The 23,760-nt window shown below is 36.5% G+C and overlaps 2 protein-coding genes across 2 annotated transcripts; one reads left to right on the top strand and one right to left on the bottom strand.

Annotated features, from left to right (window-relative positions):
- The first annotated feature begins 339 nt into the window (after positions 1-339).
- Positions 340-15,202, top strand: LOC119075301 (nidogen). The gene is made up of 19 exons (XM_037181711.1): positions 340-694; positions 3,298-3,369; positions 3,436-3,666; positions 3,728-3,853; positions 3,924-3,974; positions 4,035-4,409; positions 5,623-5,736; positions 5,803-6,084; positions 6,154-6,384; positions 6,448-6,711; positions 6,777-6,933; positions 6,993-7,270; positions 13,139-13,347; positions 13,404-13,601; positions 13,661-13,952; positions 14,017-14,137; positions 14,207-14,381; positions 14,442-14,729; positions 14,858-15,202. The coding sequence occupies exons 1-19, from the start codon at positions 500-502 to the stop codon at positions 15,111-15,113; spliced, it is 3,915 nt and encodes a 1,304-aa protein (XP_037037606.1). The 5' UTR covers positions 340-499; the 3' UTR covers positions 15,114-15,202.
- A 2,164-nt stretch (positions 15,203-17,366) lies between these two features.
- LOC119075302 (5'-AMP-activated protein kinase subunit beta-1) lies at positions 17,367-23,235 on the bottom strand. Its single transcript, XM_037181712.1, has 5 exons — positions 22,765-23,235; positions 22,576-22,697; positions 17,941-18,072; positions 17,778-17,876; positions 17,367-17,722 (listed from the first exon to the last, which is right to left on the bottom strand). Exons 1-5 carry the CDS (start codon positions 23,096-23,098, stop codon positions 17,576-17,578), a joined length of 834 nt encoding a protein of 277 aa, XP_037037607.1. The 5' UTR covers positions 23,099-23,235; the 3' UTR covers positions 17,367-17,575.
- Between the last annotated feature and the right edge of the window lie 525 nt (positions 23,236-23,760).

Consider the following 23,760-nt stretch of genomic DNA (forward strand, 5'->3'; position numbering starts at 1 on the left):
TACATCTGATTTCGTAATGTTGTTCTAAACTTTGTGCGTGGTTTGTCGCTGAAACGAGAAATTAATGAAACCGCTACAATCAGTCAAAGTGTTACACGTTTAAGGAAGATTTATTCCTTGATCCCTAACTAAAACACTTTCTCACAAAATCATTAAAAACTACCATAAATCAAAATAGTAAATGGGAAATGAAGATAAAGTTTTCTTCGTCCCAATTTTTTGGTTTTCTTTTTCGTTCTATTCATTCTTAATTTTATGAAATTCGACTTAACACACTCACATAAAATGTAGAAAAAAAAATCTGTAATTCTAAGCGAACAAGAGATGGATTGACAAAATTGTTCAGTTGATCTCAGGACGTCGAACAAGTAAGATGTCGATCGGAAGTAATCTTTCAATAAATTAGTGCCTCGTAGCCTTAAGCATTGAGTATCAGCAACGCGCATTAACAAAGGAGTACAGACCTTTAATAAGTGAACGAAATAATCAAAACAGCGTAATGCTACGAATTGCCTTCATTGCATTTGTGATAATCACTCTTGCGTATCACGGTGAATCGCTTAGTGTTAATAATCTGTATCACAATAATAATAACGAAGAAAGTGGAATACTGCCGTTCGGTGATGATAATTATGAATTTGTGAAATTGGGAACTCCGATACATTTCTACATTGAAACTTATGACCATTTATATGTAAGATGTTAATACCCTCTATTCGACTGCCTCTATTCGATACTATTATTTTGTTCTGAATTCGGTTGATTATTTTTAGACATACTCTGATTCTGTTGAACTTTGACATCGGCGATAAAGTGAAGATGAACATTTTTTTTTGATTCAGGAAATTTAAGTCTATTTGTGTTGTTTCATTTCTGTACAAAAAAAAGTAATGCGAAAACGGTCGGTTTAGACTTGGGGGTCGAACATAAATTATCATGTAGGCTCGAGATTCAGATTGATTAATTTTTTGTTGTTTTTTTTTTCACTTTTTTATTTCATTTTTCGTTATTCCGTAAATTGTACGGTAAATTGTGATAGAGTTGAATATTTTTATATCTTATAATGTGAGAGGCTGTGCAAATCGAATCAGTTAAAAGATATGAGAGCCGAAGAAAAAAGGAAGCCTGACTGGCTTTATTTACTCATAATTTCATTTCATTTATTTCAGTTTAAAGTGATTACAAATACAAAAACATCTGCGTAGCTCTAGTGTGACGAAGTCAATTCGAAAGAGCTACGAAAATAAGTTAAAACTTATCCTATTTTAAAGGAGAATGATGTTTAGAAACTAAGAAGAATAAAATTACTGCTGTCACTGCGCTTATTTTCATATGAACCAACTTCACTGCTGTGACATTTCATAGGAATGAATCAATGTGAAGTTGTTTCACAAAAAAATAGTCCAGTATAAATTTAGTACTATAAAAAAATGTGGCGCCTCTACAGGCCAACCGACTAGGCGAATTGGCTTATCCTAACTTTTAAGTGCTTTCACTTTCACGTGACATAAATTTTTTTAAATTCTACGTGAAATCTTTACGGCTTGTCTGAACAAAAAAATAAGTTTTTTTTTGCTAATGTATCGAAAAACTGACTGTTTTCGAGGGTGCCAAGAATTAGTAGTCAGTAGAATCGTACCAGATGTTTCTCAATGTAATTTTTTTTTCGTACTCTATCTATGGCTTAGATTCTAAGCTTTCCAATGATATTATATTCGTTTCGACATAAAACAGTAAAAAGCAAAAACTATTATTAAAAATTCTTTGAGAAATAACTATTATACGACTCAATATCATTATGTTCAAAAACTGCGTATTATAGACAACTCGAGATCATAATGTTCGAAAACTGCGAACATTAGATGCCTCTGTTGCATAAAACGTTGTACGAATCTCGTTGCGAGATAATTTTAAGCTGAGATACGTTGCTTGGCATTGTTTTAGATAAAATGACTTCGAAAAAGTGAACCAGCAGCTAAAATTGCTGCTTTCACGTGCACGAAATTTTTTGAGTAGCGATACTAAGCATCAAATTTTCATTCCAAAACCACATTCATCCACATTCACCCATGCATGTTTGGTATTATTAGAAAGCTAAGACCAGTATCAGTTGGGGAAAACCGTTTTTTTGCGTTTCTGTTGCTTTTCGGATGTATGGAAACCGTTAGAAGTTCGCCGAAATTATCCATTTTTTACCCACAATTTCAACTACTCATAACTAAGTATGGATGAATTTTAAACCCAACAAGACCCAATCTGCCCCGAAAGTACATGCAATTACCTTTCTAATGACACCCCACACGAGCCTGTACGTTTCGTGGCCTACGAGAAATTTCCATAAGAAAAGTGCATGTTTTCGGTTTTTGGTCACCTTTCACTAGCCAGACAAGCTTCGACGAATTTTTTTGAAAGTGATTTTGGCTTCTAGGGACCAATACCTATCTAGGCACATATCAAAAAATCCACTAGAAAATGCGTCCGATTTCGGCAGGTCGTTTTTCAAAAGAATCCCTCGAAATCTTTTGCAACGGATTGATCGATGAAACACACATAATTTTACATTATTTGGAAAAGCGCCCGTTGCGCCACTCTACCTTTCGAACAAAAATTGTTTGTTATGACCAATACCCTCTCTGCAACCAAACGTCGTTTTGACGCAGTCAAAATACCACCTTATTTTGACAAATGTGACACTGATTTTTTTTGTAGTTGAGTTGCCGTGCCGCGTGGTTTTTTAAAGCAAAATCGACGTCACACGAAAAAGACAAATTTTAAACTTTGTTTGATTTTTGCACATCAAAGTGACGGAGCAACACATAAAAAAAAGACCTCACAATCATAAATTTCGAACACCGAAATGGTAACAGGAGACGTAATATTTTCAACACAAAAATGACATCGCTGCTCATACTTCATTATTTATTGTTAAATGTGTAAAATTTTCTATGACAGTATACACTGTTCAGTTTTACCACCTTAATTTTCCTAGTTTGGTTGCTAGATAGGGTATTGTTATGACCCAAAAAAGCGAAATACGAACAGAAATCAGAGGTTTGATTAAGTTTGCTTCAGTCAAACCGTGGTCAATGTAGTGAACATTTAAATAGTATAGATCATCTTCAAGGCCGTTTGAAATGCCATCCACGATAAGAAATGCCATCCACGTTAAAAAAATCTAATACAAATGAATGAATGAACGAAATATTTAATGAAACTTAAGTGAGGTTACGTGTGAAAGTACCGTATTTTGAAGATGATCTATTGTGGCAGGTAAAATATTAATTAATATTTTTTCAGGTTAACACCAACGGGATCATAACATTCGGCGTAGAATTTCCACATTTCGTAAATCTTCCATTTCCACTAGAAGTAAGTCAACGAATTGATTAGACTGCCATTTTGCCTTATTAAATTGTGCTACTTTGCTGTACCCAGTACCCAGCTATAGCTCCATTCTACTCAAACATTGATACAACAGACGCAAATGTAACGTCATCAATTTCATATTTTAAATCTTACGATCCCGAAATTCTGAACAAAGCAACGAATTACGTAAAGCTTGCATTCGATGAAGCTTACGATTTTCAAGCAACGTCAGTCTTTGTTGCTACCTGGGCTAATGTTGGTCACTACCAAGCTAAGAACGATGTCGGAAACACATTTCAAGTAGGTGAAGCGTATTCCGGCTTTAACACTTTCATTATATTCCTTTGTCTGCCGTGGTTAGGTGGCAATTATTAGCGATGAAATCGAAAGTTATGCACAGTATCTGTATCCAACGAGTGGTTTGAATTGGATTCAAGGAGATATTGGCGAATCTGGTCTACCAGACGTTCGTGCACAAGCTGGTTTCGTAAGTGATTACAAAATGATTTCCCTAAAATTAATTATTTACAAAAATTAACGTAAATTGTGAAAACTAGGTGTCCGAAGACGGTAGATTCTATTCACTGAAAGGATCAGGCACCGACAAAGTAATTTCATTCAACATTTGCCCCCATAAATCGTTTTATTTATTTATCTTTTCTCACCAGGCAAACTATTTGAGCGAATTGACTAATTGTGGTGATCCCGGTTCATGGTTGTTTAGAATCGGACCGTTAGGGGTCGAACCTACTAGTAATGTCCAGGAACCGGATTACGGTTCCATAAATGAGCCAGAAGTGGGTGTACCTACATGCGCGTCACTCGGAAGGTTAAAGTGTCATTCATCGGCAACATGTGTTGATACGAGTAAAGGATTTTGCTGTAAATGTAATAACGGATTTTATGGGAATGGTTATAGTTGCTTGAAAGATGATGTACCTGTCCGAGTGTCGGGAAAGGTTGTTGGAAAGTTAAACGACATTTCCATATCGTCTCAGCTTCAGTCTTACGTTGTAATGGCCGATGGACGGTCGTACACAGCGGTGAGTACTATGCATTTAATGGAGAAAAGCACATCATGTAGTGAATGCGTTTTGACAAAAGTATTTTGTTTTTTAAGGCATGTGGGTAGATTGGATGCAGAACGGTCCCCTGATCAAAAAAATAACAACAAAAACTTTAAATATTTCGTTTTTTACTTGCTACCCGTGTTATGGTCTAGGAATATATTTTCTTTTGGCCATAAACACATAGGTAACAAGAACACTTATTCGAGAGTTAGAAACTTGATTTCACCACGCGTGGTTCAGCTTAGTCCAACCATTGATAGGTTACTAACGAAGTTCGAAACTACCATGCGCACCTCTGTTCTGTGTAGAAAAAAATTTGTTCAGTTATATATGATAATTACTCATAGAGACGGTGGCTTCAATTTGGCATACTTTAAAATAAAAAATAAAATCGACTCACCCATGAAAAATTGTAAAAAGTGCTCCTGACCATGACTTTTTCAGAAATTTTTTGGATTTAAAGCTTTCTAAAATATGTGACTGGAAAGTAAAGTAGTCGTGTCGTAGACAATTTTACTACTACTAATAGATGAATTTGTGTCACACATTTTTTTTTGTGTCGCGTATTAGTATTTGAAACTAGAATTTTTTCGGTAAAATGTTTGCTTTTCTCTTTGCGAGTCGAAGCTGTAAGCGTCACCCCACCGATATCTGTTTTTTTGTAAGTGAATAACAGGACTTGCGTCACACCTCCACTATAAATACACATACCTCTATGAAAGGAACTAGAATTTTTTTGACCTGCTGAATTGTTAAACGTATTTGTTGTGTGCGGAAGGTCAATGAATCTGTAACCCGCGAAACTTTACGTCGAGTCTAGAGCTCGTTCAGGTGAACTTTTGCTTCACTTTTCTTATCAAAAATATACCAGGAAGGCCAGTCTTTACTTACTATGCCATTGTTCTGTGCCCAAAAAAGTCAGTTTTCGGAGGTGAGCATTGGAGCTTCGAACTTTAATTATTTTTTGCTATTATCGCGATCAGGGGACCATTCTGCATTTACCGGTAATTCATTTTGCACATAAATCGGTCAATTCAGTTTGATTTTATAACAACAAAACTCACTACTTTTATGCGTCGGAAATTCAATCAGGTTAACGACAAAGGACTTTTGAGTTTCAACCTAATTTCGTAAATTTTACAGTTCTTTGAGCCGCTGCTTTAGATCTTTCTTTTTCAATTTATAGTTAAGTCCACTCACTCCAAACATTGGCTACAATATGCAACTGTTGCAAGTCCTTGGGGGAACGATTGGGTGGCTTTTCGCGAAACTAAATGGTGACGTCAAGAACGGCTATCAGGTTATTGAACAAATAAAAGTGACGCTCACCGGCGATATCAATTTTCAATTGATTTACAATTTACAGATTACTGGCGGTAAATTCAATCACACAACAACGATTCGTTTCGACGGCACAAACCATCACTGTTTTATAACTCAAAGATTCGTCGGATTGAATGCGTGGGATCAACTTTCCGTTGACATTGAAATATCGGGAACTATTCCCGAAATTCCGAACAATGTTCCCGTGCAAATTAACGACATCACCGAAGAATACAACTACAATACAGAAACGAGTGTACGATCGATCGGAACACGTCGTGTATCAGTCAATGATCAAGATTACGTTCTGAACGTTGATCAGGAGGTACAACACAATCGACAACCGGCAAAACCAAGTCGATTTAACAATTATAGATTCGTTTTTTTCCGTTAGATTGATTTCGAGAAGTGCGAAATGTCTGAAGAGGAAAGTTACACGAATCAGCCGCCATTTTATAACAGAGTCTCTAAGATAAGTTCCAGTTATCAGAGTCGTGAGAGTGCGCTACGAATTGGCATGCTGAATAAAATTGTCGCCAACTTGGAAGCGAATCCATGTACTGATGGTACAGCACAGTGCGGTCAAAATACCATTTGCGTCGTTGATGGGGAAGATAGCTATGAAGTAATTTCGTCTTTCTTTTTCAATTTTATATTTTTGGACTCTAACTAACAATGGCAACTTTAGTGTAACTGCAAAAATGGTTTCACTTTAACACCGTACGCAAGTTATGATGGAATCCAGAACTGTGTCGATATTGACGAGTGCAGTTCCATAAACATTTGTGACGCAAATGCCGATTGTTTCAACGATCCGGGTGGATACAGTTGCAGATGTCGTGACGGATTTACAGGAAATGGTTATGCATGCCAACCAGTCGCATCAAATTTACATTCATCGGAATCTACTGTTCAGCCGGACCCGACTCTAACAACGCCAGAACATTATCAGGTTTTTCGTTTAGACTTTAACTGAACATGGAAGAATAGAATAGAAGAAAAATTTCTGTTTTCCAGTGTGATCAATGCTCAGATCGTGCTAATTGCTTGAACGGAGTATGCGTTTGTGCCGAAGGATATACCGGCGATGGTATTGTTTGTACATATAATTGTCCAAACGAATATGTATGGAATGGCGATACGTGTCTACCAGCTGTATCCGATGAAGATGAGGGTAAAAATTCAAAATTTTGTTCAAAAGTGTTCGCTTTAACCACGTCTGTACTCTTATAGCTGAAGTAGCTCCATTTTGCGAAATCACCGGCTGTACGTGTCCGACGGGATATGAATTGATTGAATATGCTGTTGGACAAACATGCCGTGCCTTGCCTGCCGAAGACCCGGAAAATGATAGAGAATCAGAAGGGCTACCGTGCGACATTGAAAACAACTGCAGTCCCTACGCACAATGTGAATGGGTCGAAAGCGAGCTAAGAAACAAATGTGTTTGCAATCCACAGTATGAGGGCAATGGTTACGTCTGCACCGAAGTGGAAGTGTCCTGCATTTACGTGAGTTTATCTTTACGACGTAATCACAATGCGATGACCTCCTTTAAGTCCCCGACAATTTTTGTGATGACAATTTTTGTGATGTCACAAATAATTTGTGACAACACAAAATATTTGTGACATCACAAAAATTGTCATCACAAAATATTTGTGATACTCAATATTTGTGATGTCACAAATATTTTGTGTTGTCACAAATTTTGAGCATCACAAATATTTTGTGATGCTCAATTTTTGTGATGTCACAAATTATTTGTGGCATCACAAAATATTTGTGATAAAAAATTTTGTGATATTACAAAACGGAAAAATATGGGTTATTCGTAAATTTTCATACAACGAAAACAAAGAAAATTTAAGCCACAATCGCATTTACACCGTTTAGTTCTTTGTTTACGTTTTAATAACAATAAAAAGTTGGAGGAACTTCCATTGTTCGTTCGTAAACGGAATGCTAAACGGCATAAGTGCGCGGATAGATGGTGGTTTCGCGGCTAAAATCAAATTTAAACTCGTAGCTCATAATAAAAAGAGGTACCGGGGACCTTATTAAAGTAGTGGCCAAAAGTTGTCGCCAAAAAAAAACTTGTAATCTCACTACCTTTTTCAAATCTCATCAAATCCTTGGACTTATAGGAAAGTAAGTTTCGGTTATTATCACAGAAATAGGCGTAAGTGGAAAAAGTGAAAATTCTATATATAGGAGGATTTTGTATTTTTCGGCGACAACTTTTGGCGACTACTTTATCCTATTAGACAAAAGTAGTCGCCCAAAATAAAAGCTAATAGAGATCGTTCTATTAGAGATCTCGTTACATTATGTAAAAGGAAAAATGCTATGGGTTCGTTCTATTAGAGTTTTCGTTACAATTTGTAAAAGGGCAATCCTGTGAGGTCGAACTAAATGCCTTTACGGCGTGAAGAGTTACACAGACTAATTATGAGACGATGCGAGAAAAAAAAATTAACTCCTAAGTTACCGACACCGTTCCGGCGCCCGGCTCACAGGATTGCCCCTTTTACAAATTGTAACGAAAACTCTAATAGAACGAACCCATAGCATTTTCCCTTTTACATAATGTAACGAGATCTCTAATAGAACGATCTCTATTAGCTTTTATTTTGGGCGACTACTTTTGCCTAATAGGATAAAGTAGTCGCCAAAAAATACGAAATTCTCCTATATAGAGAATTTTTACTTTTTGTACTTACGCGTATTTCTGTGATAATAACCAAAACTTACTTTCCTATAAGTCCAAGGATTTGATGAGATTTGAAAAAGGTAGCGAGATTACAAGCTTTTTTTGGCGACAACTTTTGGCCACTACTTTAATGGTCCTCTTTTTATTATGAGCTACGAGTTTAAATTTGATTTTCGCCGCGAAACTTAAGTTTTCTTTGTTTTTGTTGTATGAAAATTTACGAATAACCCATATTTTTCCGTTTTCTAATACAGTCCCTAAACTTTAAAAATATTTGATTTCAGTATATTTAGCTAATCCTTCTGTCACATCTTTTGACAGCTTTTTACGTTTTAGTACGTTTTCTCTCCCAGCAGCAAAAACCCTATCCCAGTACAAAAAGTATATCGAATGCCGCAAATGCATTTAAAAACGAAAATTCGTTGAAATACTTTTTTATCACACCAAATCTTTATCATTTTATACAAATATGTTCATCTTTATAATAACACAACATCGGTGATTTGCATGCAATTTAAACAAAACCAAATCAATTGTTCATGTGTTACATTTACATTATGGAATCTTCAAACTTGACCTGAGGAATTGAATTCCTCTTCGATAAAAAAAAGTTTTTGGAAATCCACTAAGAATTACTCGAGTTATCTTGTTATCAAGAGACAAGACAAAAATTCTTTTGAGAATATCTCCGAGCTCCCCAGTCTGTTATAGCCTATCTTCGAACTTAACCTAAAGAATTTAATTCCTCGTCAAATAAAAAAAATAATTTGGAACTCAGTTGAAGATTGCTCAAGTTATCGTGTTATCAAGCAATGAGACAAAAATTCTTTTGGGAATATCTTTAAGATCATCGGTACATCATAGCCCATCTTCGAACTTAACCTCAGGAATTTAATTCCCCGTCGAATAAAAAAAAAATTGGAAATCCATTGAGAATTACTCGAGTTATCGTGTTATCAAAGAATGAACAAAGTGTGACAAACATTTTCTGTATTTAAGATTTTTGGTCATACATTCATGTATTTTCAATAATAGTGAACATTTTGTGACAAACATTTTAGAGTGTTTATCATCCGAAGGACCCATGACTTTCAGTCAATGGAATAAATGCCAATATATATTTCGTCTTTAGTTCAAACATTAAAAAAAAAGTCAAAAATGTAAAAACAACTGATTTTGTCATGCAAAAATATAGATAAAAATTGATAAAATTGCCGACCACGAAAATATGTCGTCGATTTATATGCATTTTTTATGCATAGGTAAAAAAGACAGAAACACGCAACGCAATATTTTGTCTCACATCAAAGTTCGACTTCCTTGTAAGACAAATATTACGTTGCATGTTCCTGTCTTCTTTACCTATGCATAAAAAATGCATATAAATCAACGACATGTTTTTGTGGTCGGCAAATTTGTCAATTTTTATCTATATTTTTGCATGACAAAATCAGTTCTTTTTACATTTTTTATTTGACGAGGAATTAAATTCTTTAGGTTAAGTTCGAAGATAGGCTATAACAGACTGGGGAGCTCGGAGATATTCTCAAAAGAATTTTTGTCTTGTCTCTTGATAACAAGATAACTCGAGTAATTCTTAGTGGATTTCCAAAAACTTTTTTTTATCGAAGAGGAATTCAATTCCTCAGGTCAAGTTTGAAGATGGGCTATAACGGACCGGTGATCTTAAAGATATTCTTAATAGAATTTTTGGCTCGTCGCTTGATTCCACGATACCTTGAATAATCCTAAACGGATTTCCAAAAACTTCTTTTTAATCGACGTTGAATTCAATTCCTCACGAATTAAATTCTTTAGGTTAAGTTCGAAGATAGGCTATAACAGACTGGGGAGCTCGGAGATATTCTCAAAAGAATTTTTGTCTTGTCTCTTGATAACAAGATAACTCGAGTAATTCTTAGTGGATTTCCAAAAACTTTTTTTTATCGAAGAGGAATTCAATTCCTCAGGTCAAGTTTGAAGATGGGCTATAACGGACCGGTGATCTTAAAGATATTCTTAATAGAATTTTTGGCTCGTCGCTTGATTCCACGATACCTTGAATAATCCTAAACGGATTTCCAAAAACTTCTTTTTAATCGACGTCGAATTCAATTCCTCACGTTAAGTTCAAAAATGGGCTATAATAGACCGGAGATCTCTGAGATATTCCCAAAAGAATTTTTGGGTCAACGTTTGATAACTTGAGTATTTCTCAACAGATTTCCAAAACTTTTTTTTAATCGAGAGGAATTAAATTCCTGAGGTTAAGTTTGAAGATGGCCAATAACGGACGAGTCACCTTAGAGCAGGTCTTAGAGATATTCCCAAAAGAATTTTCGTCTCGTCGGTCGCTTGATAGCACGATAGCTTGAATAATCCTCAACAAAAAAAATTATTCGACTAAGAATGAAATTTGTGATGGCTCTGTCTCCTTATCATACGGAGTAATTTCGACAGAACTGAAATTACTAACGAAGTTAACGTTAATGGAAAATGATGGATCAATAATCTATGATTTGTTCTGAAAAGACTTCTATGCGTGATTTCTTGCTGTCTATGCTAGAAAAAAAATCAACGAGTGTGAACTTTGCGGCCAGAGCGAAGCGAGGGCCGTAAACACACTAGTTGCATACCTTATTGATGAGCAAATCGGGTCAATTCAGTAGATTTATTTGCTAAAAAAGTCTTTTAATCTAGAAAATTTCAACTACTGTGAGCTTTGCGGCCGTATTCACATGAGTTTAAATTTTATTCAAGAGGTAGACAAGAAATACCTCCTCTTTAAAGCATCTTTCAGCAGACAGCATAACTCTGATGAAGCATCTTTTGTTTGTTCTGAAAATTTCTTTGCAATCAAATAAAAGGAATGAACAATTTATGACAAAATAAGACAAAGAGGTGTTTTAAGTCAGTGCGGATCTTTGTGATGCGAATTTTTGTGATGTCACCAAATCTCACCAAAAAATCAAAATCAAAAAATCGCTAGGATTTAACAAACATTTTGTTAATTTTTTTTTCTTAATGATAATCTGTTTATTGTTAATCTTATGAATTAGTAATTTATCCTTTTACGAAATGTAACGTAAAGCCTTTACTGTAAAGTATTTTTGTACAATCCTTGGGAATTCATCCTTATACGAAATGTAACATAAAGGCGTTTGTACAATTCCATTTACGAAGAGAAACGTAAAGGCGTGTTGTTTCATCTTAGGGAATTCATCCATTTACAAACTGCAACGTAAAGGCGTTTTGTTCGAACTTGCAGATATTAGAGACATCATCAATATTATTGGCCATCATAATCACATATAAAATGCACAGCGGTAATACTTATACCGAATAGTTATTGCACATTTTAGAGGTTTCATGTCTCTCGATTTGTCGATCAAAAATATCCAAAATTGAAACATTTTCCGACGCTTCGTGACTTTATTGTCACATAACACATCATCAGCTATTAATTCAATCTTTAAACACATAAGATCACGTTAAAATTCCTTTTAAAAAAACTCGCACCTTACGTGCAAGCGAAATGACAAAATTATGTCTGAAGTCAATTCGACTACACGTAAGAAATTCTAATTTGATTTTTGTATTTATATTTCGAGCCACAGCTGATATTATGGCGTTAAGGTCACAAAATGTTTAAAGTTGTTTCAATTTATTGATTTTCGGACCGACGAATTGAGAAACATACTGAGCCATCTTGGTTAATAATATTGTTAACTATTCGAAACAGAATATTCCAAACAATGATTGTAGACGATCAAAACAGAAAACATTTTTACTGATTTAATACAACAAATCCAACATTTGAACAAGCAACTCCTTTGCATTTAGCTGAACTAATTTCGAAAATACTGATAGAAATTGATATCAAAGTCACAATAAAGCACAAAAATTAAATTAAAATTTACAAATTGAAGAACAAGTTTTATAATTCTCTTGTCGGTTGACTTTTGCACAATGAAAAAAAAAATCTCTAATGTCAAGCAACAATAATGAAATAATGAACAAAACGTATGAAAACGAGAGGGTAGTAGATCCGATCATAATTTGTTTCAGATGTCTGTTTAGTTTATTGAGATTGCGTCGCTCTTTCGTCCACAAAAATTTAATAAATTTGCATATCGTAGACGTAGGCAGGCCACAATACAATATTATTGAGTTATTTTGTAGTTTATCGAAATGTTTATTTAGTGCACAAATTTGGATAAAGAATAAGACATTCCTCTTCCATAATGTAAATGTAACACATGAACAATTGATTTGGTTTTGTTTAAATTGCATGCAAATCACCGATGTTGTGTTATTATAAAGATGAACATATTTGTATAAAATGATAAAGATTTGGTGTGATAAAAAAGTATTTCAACGAATGTTCGTTTTTAAATGCATTTGCGGCATTCGATATACTTTTTGTACTGGGATAGGGTTTTTGCTGCTGGGAGAGAAAACTTACTAAAACGTAAAAAGCTGTCAAAAGATGTGACAGAAGGATTAGCTAAATATACTGAAATCAAATATTTTTAAAGTTTAGGGACTGTATCACAAAAGTTTTTATCACAAATATTTTGTGACATCACAAAAATTGTCATCACAAAAATTGTCGGGGACTTAAAGGAGGTATGCGATGAGCGCTCAACGTTTAACTTGGAAATAGGAAAACATCTGTCACGCCCGAGCATCGTGCAGCTATGACGAAAAATTAGGAAAATCAATTTGCAGATGTGAAGCTGGTTGGGAAGGTGATGGTCGTCATTGCAGTCCCGCACCGGAGTGTCGCAGCGACGAGCAGTGTGGAAATAATGCGGTTTGTGAGTATGGCGTTTGTGTATGCCAGCAAGGATTCGAAAGAGACATTTCCAATTTGTAAGCAAAATTTAACGACAGCAACAGCGAAATCATAACTCTTTTTTACCATCCAGCTGTGTCCCCGGATCGTGCGGTGGAGCTATATGCGCTGAGAATGCTGAATGTCAATTGGATCCATTGGAGCAAATTTCTTACTGCAGCTGCCCGTCAGGCTATGAAGGTGATGGTATCGTATCCTGTAAAGAGATTACGCCACCTTGTAATATCCGAAATAATTGTGGATATTACGCGTCGTGTGCACCGAACTACAGGTACGTACAATTTCACGTTTGTAACTGGGCCCACCCGATCCATTTTGTATGTTTTCAAGGAATACTTCAATTTATGAATGTGTTTGCGATGTCGGATATACCGGGGACGGTTTCACTTGTGAATTGGAAATTAATTGCCAAAATCAACCGAGTCTATGCAGTGAAAATGCTCAATGCGTGCCAACGTCCGCTGGACTGCAATGCGTTTGTCAAGTTGGTTTTATTGGAAACGGGTCTGTCTGCTCGAAACCGCCCAGCCTAGAATCGGGATTCTTGTTACTCAGCCAAGGTGTTGCAACAGTGCGGATACCGTTTGATGGTAAACGAGGACAACCGGTCTCTATGTCAAATGTTAGTATGGTTTCAACAGTTTCAATTTCTTTTACTGATTTATTTCCTTGCACCACCAATTCAGATGGCAATTGGTGTAGACAAAGATTGCTCGCAGGGAAGGGTTTATTGGAGCGACATATCGAATAAACAGATTGTGAGCGTTAAGTATGACGGAACTGATCGTCAGATTTTCATAAAAGATGGTAAAAAAAACTTTAGTGGATGCGTGCGGTGATCCGATAAAATCTATTTATTCGTTTTGGTTTCCGCAGATATTCTCTCACCAGAAGGTATTGCAGTGGATTGGATCAATCGTCGGCTGTATTGGACAGATTCGACCAAAGACACCATCGAAGTAGCCAGTCTAGATGATCCAAAATTGAGAACGGTTGTTGTGCGTAAACATTTGGTAAATCCGCGAGGCTTGGCCGTCGATCCTCAACAAAAGTAAACAGATTCTTTTGCATTGACAATTCGTCGAATTGCCCTTTACTGAACCATTTACAGCAAATTGTACTGGTCGGACTGGAATCGAGATGGGCCGAAAATTGAATGGTCCAATTTGGACGGTACTGAACGAGAAATTCTGTTAACCGATCCCGATGTCAAATTGCCGAATTCATTGGCCATATCACAATCAACTGGCGAATTGTGCTTTGCTGATGCTGGCACAAAGAAAGTTGAGTGCATCGATACTTATTCGCCCCGTGCTGTTCGCACAATCGCTGCTAATTTGTCTTACCCGTTTGGATTAACCGTAACCGATGATCAATTTTACTGGACCGATTGGACCACGTAAGTTAATGCTATGCACACTTGCGCACTGCCGTTTTTTATTGGGCAATAAAGTGTTGATCTCTGATGTGTGCAAATTCAAATAGAAAAATCCGTTCAAAGACAAAATATATTGGAATTTTTCACAGGAAAAAGATTGAAAGTGTCGACCATCAAGGCAATCGATTAACGCCAATTTCCAGTCCACTATTCGGCAATCATAAAATGTATGGCATTACAGCAGTTGTGGAAAAGTGTCCATTGTTTTATAGTCCCTGCCAAGTAAACAATGGCGACTGTAAAAGTGATCGTATCTGTTTGGTGAATACGCGCTCACCGTCAGGCAAAGCCTGTAAATGTTTGGACGAATCGCGTAGTTGTAGCGAAACACCCAGCGACTACTAAACATTTTTCTAAACCAAAGAAAATGCGTTTTTATTTTGTTCGTTTTTTTGTGCAGAAATTTCAGGAAAATAAAACTTTAAATTTAACGGAGAATGAACAACTGCATTTTTGCTTAATAAAATTGATCGGCTTCGTGCCTCTGGCGATATCGATTATTTTGAAGAGTAGTCCTCCTGACCGTGATTCAGCAGTGAGAGGAAAACGTTCTTTCGGCAAAATGGTCAGTCCGACCTACTGTATTGAAGACCCTCAAATTATGCAAACTTCGGAAATTACAGGCGACGTCAGTGATATGTAGGCATAAGTTTACTCGTGCTGTTTTTCAGCTGGTCCACTCATACAGAAACTGCTCATATGTCTTTATGCGGTCTTACCACTGACACTCGCGTATGTGTAACTATTTCACTCGTGTAGAGAAACGGCTGCAGCCAATGTATGTCTAAATTGTACTGACATCGACTGTATTGATTTTTCGAATTCTTAGATGCCATTTACTCCAGGGTGCCACGTGCCAGTAGTCTGTAATATACTATTTCCGGGTGGAACTTATAATCTTAATTTCTACCTAACACCTAATTGTCAGCTTAACTTGAAGAAGGAAAAGTCAATGTGTTTCTTGCATTAATATTGACATTATTTGGAGGCTGATGTTTGGCTCGTGTGAGATTAAATTCGCAAAACTCAATTTGCGTTTGATGTAACATAACACTTAAGGAATTTTGAAAACCGACACATTTTCTGTTTCTGTGTTTTACTTGAGTTCCTCATTTCTCCACATAAAAGTACATGCAAACTGCACAACTGCACGAAGTAGAAAATGTGTCGGTTTTCAAAATTCCGCGAGTGTAGGATAAATTGTAGAAGGAAAAATCAATTTGCCTGTGAAGTAATTCCACCAAAAAAATTAGATTTTTTTCTAAAATTTATCATTTAGAAGTGGATTGATATCTCTTCTCGCTTACGAATGAAATATCATAGAAAAAAAGTGACATAACGGCTGCTCACCGGAGAACTATTGAGCTGCCGTCTTGGCTCCACATAAATTTAGAATCAGGAATCAATACGGAACAACATACAATCATCGCTACAACGATTCTGTAAGATGCACGATTTTTTGCCTAAGCAGGTCCACTAAGATTAGAACACACAAATGTAGACTATAATTTTAGCTATACTCTTTTAAGAGTGATATCGCCAAGACTTCAGGAACAAGCGGTCTCCGATTTAAATGAGTGATAGGTCATTCGATTCGTCGTTCAATTCTAGCGATATGATCAAGTGAGAGCACGAACTCCCATCACGTAGCAAATATTGGTCCGATAGAAAAACTAATTACTGTTCCGGACTCCTGAGATCATGCGCTATACGCTAGCTTCTTAGTTTGACTAAAATTCGCCGAGAAAATTTAATAAATTTTTTCTTCATATTACTAACACTTTATCTAATATATTCGCGACATAGCGAAGCGTTTTTCTATTGATAAGGTAAAGAAATAGTAGACGATAAAAAATAAATGTCTTAGAACCGTTCCAGCTGTAAAGCCCTCAGGAAGAAGGAAAAAATCGGCGTTTTGGCACCAACTTTTTTTCCAAGACTTCTGTAGGCTTGCAGCATGAAAATACTGGGTTCATTTATAAATGGAACGATAGTGGGCGAGGCCAGCAACAACACCCCATACTCAGTTCCGCTGAACAACGAAGCTGCAGGCGAGGCGGACTCTCCGAAAATTCACTATATTTCTAGTCATAACTCTTGTGGATCTACTCGCACCAAGCAGTGCGTAGGTCTTTCCAAGGCCGACATTCATACAACAGTACAATAATTTAAAACAATTTTTTCTTGAGTTATTGACGAAAAACTGTTTTCGGTACCCCCTGACATGTCCCCACTTTTGAACACTTTTCACAGAAAATATTTTTTTTTTGAAGAAAATGGCAGACACGTGTTCGCTAGAATTGAGAGACGAATCGAATGAGCTATCACTCATTTAAATCGGAGACCGCTTGTTCCCAAAGTTAATAAAATCACCTGAAGTCTTGGCGATATCACTCTTAAATTCTAAAAATAAAAATGATATTTGACGATCCTGAATTCGATGAGGTTGCTTGACAATAAACTTCGGAGCAAAAAAGTAAGTTTTCATCATTGCTACTGATGAAACCAATTTGAAAACCATAGAAACTTCACCCCAAAAAATCAATTAAAACTTTGTATTTTTGCATAATAAAATAAACATAAAAATCGAGAAATTAATTTCTAAAATATTTCTGTTTTTATTAAATTGCAGTGAGCTGCATATAAACATTTTATCTCTTTTTTTTTTGTATTTACAGGTGACGTGACCATATCCTTGTTTTCGTTCAATTCATCAACGTCGATTCCGCGGTAATGGTGTTAATATAAATAAGTCCACGCCAAATTGAAACCGAGCATGTGCAAAACAAAACAAAAATCCGTTCTAACTAAATCGGCTTGTATAGCAACGTGGTCACATATTTCTTTCGATATCTGTGAGTTGCACTCAATACCATCACGCCATCTTTAATGGAAAGGGCATACAAATGGTTCAACATAACGTGATTCGGTTCTGGCAATAGCGTTGGTTCGCACTAAACGAAATCCTTGTTTTAAATGCAGGTTCTTAGAAAATATCTGAAAACTTACCGATAATGGAGTGTCTTTGTTAAGAATTACTTGTAGCAAATGAGGCGGCAACACTGGTGGCCCGGAAACCTTTTCCCACGGTTTAGCAGCAGGAATGTCCTGTAATTGTTTTAATTTGTTATTTTTCTTTCGTTCAAAAAAAGCAACTCATTCCATTATTAACCTGAGAGTACTCCTTTTGAGTGGTATTTCCTCCTTCTTCGATGTCTTTGGCCAGTGCCTGGAATACTTCAAAATCCGATTTTCGCACGGATACTAAATTGTTCTTAGTGCCTATGTCGTTGTCAATATTTTTCTGAAACAATTAAAACCGTATGATCAATCATTTTTCGAATAAACAGCAGAGGGAAAGTGATTTTCCTTCATAATATTTAACGGCTCAACACATTGATCGAAAAAAGAATGCCTCATTTGATCTGTTGAGGCGCCACAATTTTTTGTTCAATGTTTCTTTGAGCTCTATTTTCTGGCGAAATAACTTCACCCTGGTAAATATGAAATATCTATGAAATGTCATTTTACGGTCATTTTTCGAGCGCCGACATGAGTATTGGAGAAAAACAGGTAAAAAATCGAAACGTTCACATTTCGGTCGCCTTCCACAGTGCCCAAAAAATAGTTTGAAAGTTTTGGATTCTAGGTTCAATTCCCATCTAGGCCGAGGGGTGACTCACTTCTAAATTAAATGAATTAAATGGTATTAAATGGATTTAATGGATTAAATGGAATAAAAATTGGATTAAATGGATTAAATAGGAAACGAGCCGTCAGAACAGTCGGAGCGTTTGCTGCGACTGAGCCCCGTACGAACCCGTACATCTATTGCGCACGTGACCCTAGTTCGTCCGTAGCCCTACTCTTCCCGTAAACGTCGGTAAGGTAAAATTCTTATGAAATTTGTACGTCTTAAAAATTGCGCATAGCGCAATTACGAAGCCCCGTACGATGTTACTTTCAAACGTAACACAAATTTCAAATTGACCTACAATTTCCTCAGTCCTATATTAACCTATATTTACCTATAAATAAACAATTTACTGATAAATATGCTAGTATATAGCTCAAAATAACTATCTATACCGTTATATAGCTCAATATACTATATATATTTATATATAGATATCCATATTTGGGATCCTTGAAACACCACACACATATACCCAATCACTTCCCACTGATCAATAACTTTGTAAGAATTATTTTCACCGATTTATATTGTTTTTACAAAAATCCAAAATGGCGGCTGACGGCCATTTTGTTAGGAGGTGGAAATTAGTACGGCTGCTTTACATTCGTTAGTACCTTTCAAACAAAAAAAATTCATGAAATTTGGTCAAATTTTACTCTAGATATTAACAAAAAACACCACCTTCACTCTACGGCCGAGTAACCTCATATAAGCTCACTCCAAGAGACCTAGCTCACGCTCCGGTGAACCGAATTTCATGAACTTTTTTTCCCTGATTGGTACGGTCAATACCTATCTAATAAAGCAAAATCTATCTAAATCCGTTCAAATTTGGCCAACGTTCAAGCAAAAACGGGTTGCCGCCCTGTACCTAGTTCACACCAAGGGGTCTAACTCACGAGTCGGTCATCCAATTTCCATACCCTTTTTTTTTCGTCGATCGGTATTGTAAATACCTTTCATTTGACGTATCACTTACAAGTGTAGCCTTTAAATGGCCAGAGATATCTTCGGAAAACGTTAAATCACTTATGGGGCCCCAGCTCGGGAGGGGTCGACCCAAAATCGCCCATCTTCGAACTTAGCCTCACTATTTTGACTATCTTTTAGGGAATTTTTTTTTTTTGAAATCGGATTTGATTTACTTAAGATATCGACGTGACAGACAGACGGACAGACGGCCCAAATTTTTATTGCGGATTCGTCATCTATGAACATAGGCAAACACTTTGCCCTTACCGTCTGCTTCGAATTCCATCAATTACACACGGCATCGTAATCCTATAAGCCCCTTCGTACTTCGTACGGGGCTAAAAACTTAATTTTACCAAATACTTTAAAAGTCTTAAAAATGGTTGATTTTGATTGAACGACGTACTACAACTAGAGATGTGCGGGCCGACCTATTTTCAAAACCCAACCCAACCCGGCCCGCTCCAATTTTTGAGACCCGAGCCCGACCCGACCCGAGAATTTCTTAGCAAGACCCGGCCCGGCCCAACTCGGCCCGTATTTTTTAAATAAGCGAAAAAAACCTAAAATTGTTATAGTTATAGTTCAATATGTTTTTCGAGGTCTTGGTAGTGTAAGGCAACCAGATTTATAGTTGGATATTTGTCTCTACTCAAAATTTTCGAACTTGCGTCAATAGGCTCGAGAAAAGCAACCAGACTCGCAACAAGGGCATCGCTCACGTGCTGGATCATGTACAATCGTTCGGTTTTAATCAATATCGCCTTAAGTGCCCACTCCACTCAACAAAAAGTACTCCGTGAGAGAGCAAACTGTCAAATAAACAAAGAAAAAATTGAAAAAATTCAATTCTGTCTCTCACACGGAGCACTTTTTTGGTAAGAGGAAACTAAGACTTAACTTCGTCAGACTCTTTCTGATACGACTCTAAGACAAACAGCAAGCTATTGAAACGAGTTGGTACTTCTTGTTTAAGGGTTGTTGACTACTTGGAGTTCAGATGTGACTTTTTGAAATATGTAACCACTTCCTTCACTCCTTCGATGGTAACGTCGATTTGTGGACAATCATGTTTTAGATTAAACAATCTTTTTGGATGGTATGGATTACCAGTGTCAGCACGTTTTCCAGTGTCAGCACGTTTTTCAACTTTTTCTGGATCGAGTACGGGTTTTACGCTGAAGGTCCACTCTAATACCAAGTTGATGTTGTGACAGTGGCACGGTTCATGATTAAGGAATACACCCTTGATGCTCGCCTCTCCATCAGTCACGACATTTGATTGTGCCATGATGTTGTCGATTTGACTTTCGTCGAAATATTGTTTCAAAATCTTCAAACAGTCTTCTCTGATATTTACTGTTTTTTGTTCGTGAAATGGCTCCATGCCAAGTAATTTTTTTTTGTAGAATCCAGTCCGAATCAATGAAATGGGCAGATAGTGCCAAACAGCTTTGTGAATGGTGCTTTTCAGTCCACATTTAACTCATTACATTACGGCTTTTTGTTCTCAAAAATATTCCAAACGCTTAAATGTAAGTGTAGCCTGAGCGTTCTGATTTTTTTTTTCTAAAAGTCCGAACATACTCGGGCCAACCCGAATCTTTGTTTTTGAAACCCGAACCCGCCCGAGCCCGACTAATTTTTGAAACCCGGACCCAAGCCCGGTCGGGCCGGGCCGGGTCAGGTAGGTGAATTTCGGGCGGCCCGCACATCTCTAACTACAACTCATACTACAACGTTAAAAAGCGTAAAATTCTACTTTTAGAAGTTTTTGGTGTAAAGTGGAATAAATAGATTAAATAAATTAAATACCATTTTTACCAATTTTTTTTTCTATACCTCACGAGTACTTAAACGGAGATCGTGCAGATCTAATTTTCGTAATTAGTTTACAAATTTTTTTAGGTGGGTAGCCTAATTATTTCGGTAAAACTAATTTTTTTTTTGGATTAAATGGATTTAATGTATTAAATGGAAGTGAGTCACCCCTCGATCTAGGCTATAAAAAAACAATGCCCAGCCCCAAAATCTCTCGATGTGTTCATTTCCGTCTATCAGTTTATTTATGTTCCTTGAAAGAAATGTTATCCTAGTGTAACTGTAGATACTACGCCTTTAGACTGTCGGACTGTCACCGAATAGGAGAGCTAAACGGTCACGCAATTTATTAGTTTGATTCAACTATTCAGCAAGCGCGATAGGTGGTGAACTGAATTTTTGATTTAGCGACACGGTTAATATTAGAGATGGTTGGGTCGAGGGTTCTTGAACAAAATCCTAAACTATACAAGAATGAAATTTTTGAGAACCGAGAGTCTGAAGTAAGACGAAACTGAAACCCAACTCGAATTAGATCTTTGAACCTCGAGAACCCAACGGTTTAATATTCAATAATCATCAATAAAGATACATTAAGTATGTGTAACTAGGCATTGTGTTACTTATTTCTCCATAGTAAAACTAATGGCTACTTATGAAAAATTTATTGAAAACCCGACACAAATTAAATGTTTGTTCGAAGTATTGAAACAACGAATCTCACTATCATTTCACAGTTGTAATGCTTAATCGGCAGCAACAATTCAAAGAAAATTCATTGTTTTCGACTTTTTTGAGGAAATATTCATATGAAAAAGTACTTTTTTAAATCATTTCCCGCACCTCCCACTGGAACGAAGGTAGATGTATCATGTTTGTTGACTCAGCGACAAGTGAATATCGATATGTTAAGGACTAAGCATTATTATACAAATTTCATTTGGTATTCTGCTGATTTGCTCATTTAAACTGATTGTGGTCTTTGTAGATACAAAGAATTTAAAACCAAAAACAAATACTGTCAATTCAAACGATCAAATTGCAGTTATACTGAACAAATTGTATAATTTAAGTGCGCAATGAAAATAGCATTTAACAGATGAGTGTATAGGTTAATTATCGTGCAAAGCGCTGCGTGAACTTTGCTATGGAGTGATGTGTCATGGGTTCTATCGGTGTAATACAAATTTAAAGAATTTGCTGAACGCAAAACGAGGTTTCTCCATTTCATGTAACAAATTTAAAGATCTGCTTCTTTCCACCTTTATATTCAGCCTGACTTGACACAAACCGTAACAAATACAATTGCAAACTCACCAGCTTAGGATCGTGCCTCCATTCCCCATCCACACAGAATTTGTATTGATGATCGCCTTCGGGCAGGTCTATAATAGTCACAAAATCGCCATGACTCCTTACCATCGGAATAGATTTCCAATCTGTGTCGCAAAAGTGGCTTTTAACATACGCAAAAATTGGACTACACAAAATTGATTTTTACAATACCCGAAAATGTTCCGCTTATATAAACCTGACGTCCGCCACCATCCCACTTGAATACTGTTGGTAGCGCTGGCGCTGTGTCCGCTTCATTTTCTTTGTCTTTACTTGCATCCAATGTGTTTGAACGCTTCCGTGGTTCTTGTTCAAATTCCGGATCGTGTTGGACCGGTTTCGTATAGTATGGTTCCTCTTCATGTGATCCTCCTTGAAAGATACGATTGTCTGGTCGTTTCTCGAACACAAACGCCTGACCTTCTTTTATAGGTGATCCAAGTATGTCGCAACTTGTACTAGATTTATGACGTTCGCGTGGCACCGTACTTCCTGCGTTACCCATTTTTGGAAATACTCGAAATATTTATTTCTTTCACAGAATTATTTGTGGACGTACAATGAAAAAAGTTTATTTTTTATAGAGGTTTGTCACTGTCAAAATATTATGGACGACCAAGTGTGTGACATTTCGAAGTGGTAACGAGAAATATACATTGTTTTTGTCAGGTTGCATTTCGATATGCAAACTGTATGATACCGGTAATACCACAAACTGGTACATCTATTATTCAAAGTATATAAACACTGAAGGAAACATTCATCGGATCACAAAAATAGAGCCCAAGTTTAGGTGAATAGGGTGAATATTATAAAATTTTTGTGTACTTGTGGCCAGAAAATACGTAATTACCGTATAAACAGAAACCAGGTTCTCAAAATACAACCTTTCCACAAGCCACAACAAAAATTCTCCCTTTAGGACAGCAATGTATAGCACATTACGTCCTTGTTTGGAGATTGTTATTTTGACGAGATGGAGGTTTGTAGCCCAAGCCGAAGACAAGGGCTATAATCCCGTGTGACAGACTAACAATCTCAAAACAATTAAGTAAGGTATTCACGCCATAAGTGCGCTTCAGAATCTGAATTTTCGATGAATCGATGGATGAACCAATGAATTAAATATAAATTTCAACGCATTCTTATATCAGCTGCCATTGATTT

This window comes from Bradysia coprophila, unplaced genomic scaffold, assembly GCF_014529535.1.
Source record: "Bradysia coprophila strain Holo2 unplaced genomic scaffold, BU_Bcop_v1 contig_197, whole genome shotgun sequence".
NCBI lineage: Eukaryota > Metazoa > Arthropoda > Insecta > Diptera > Sciaridae > Bradysia > Bradysia coprophila.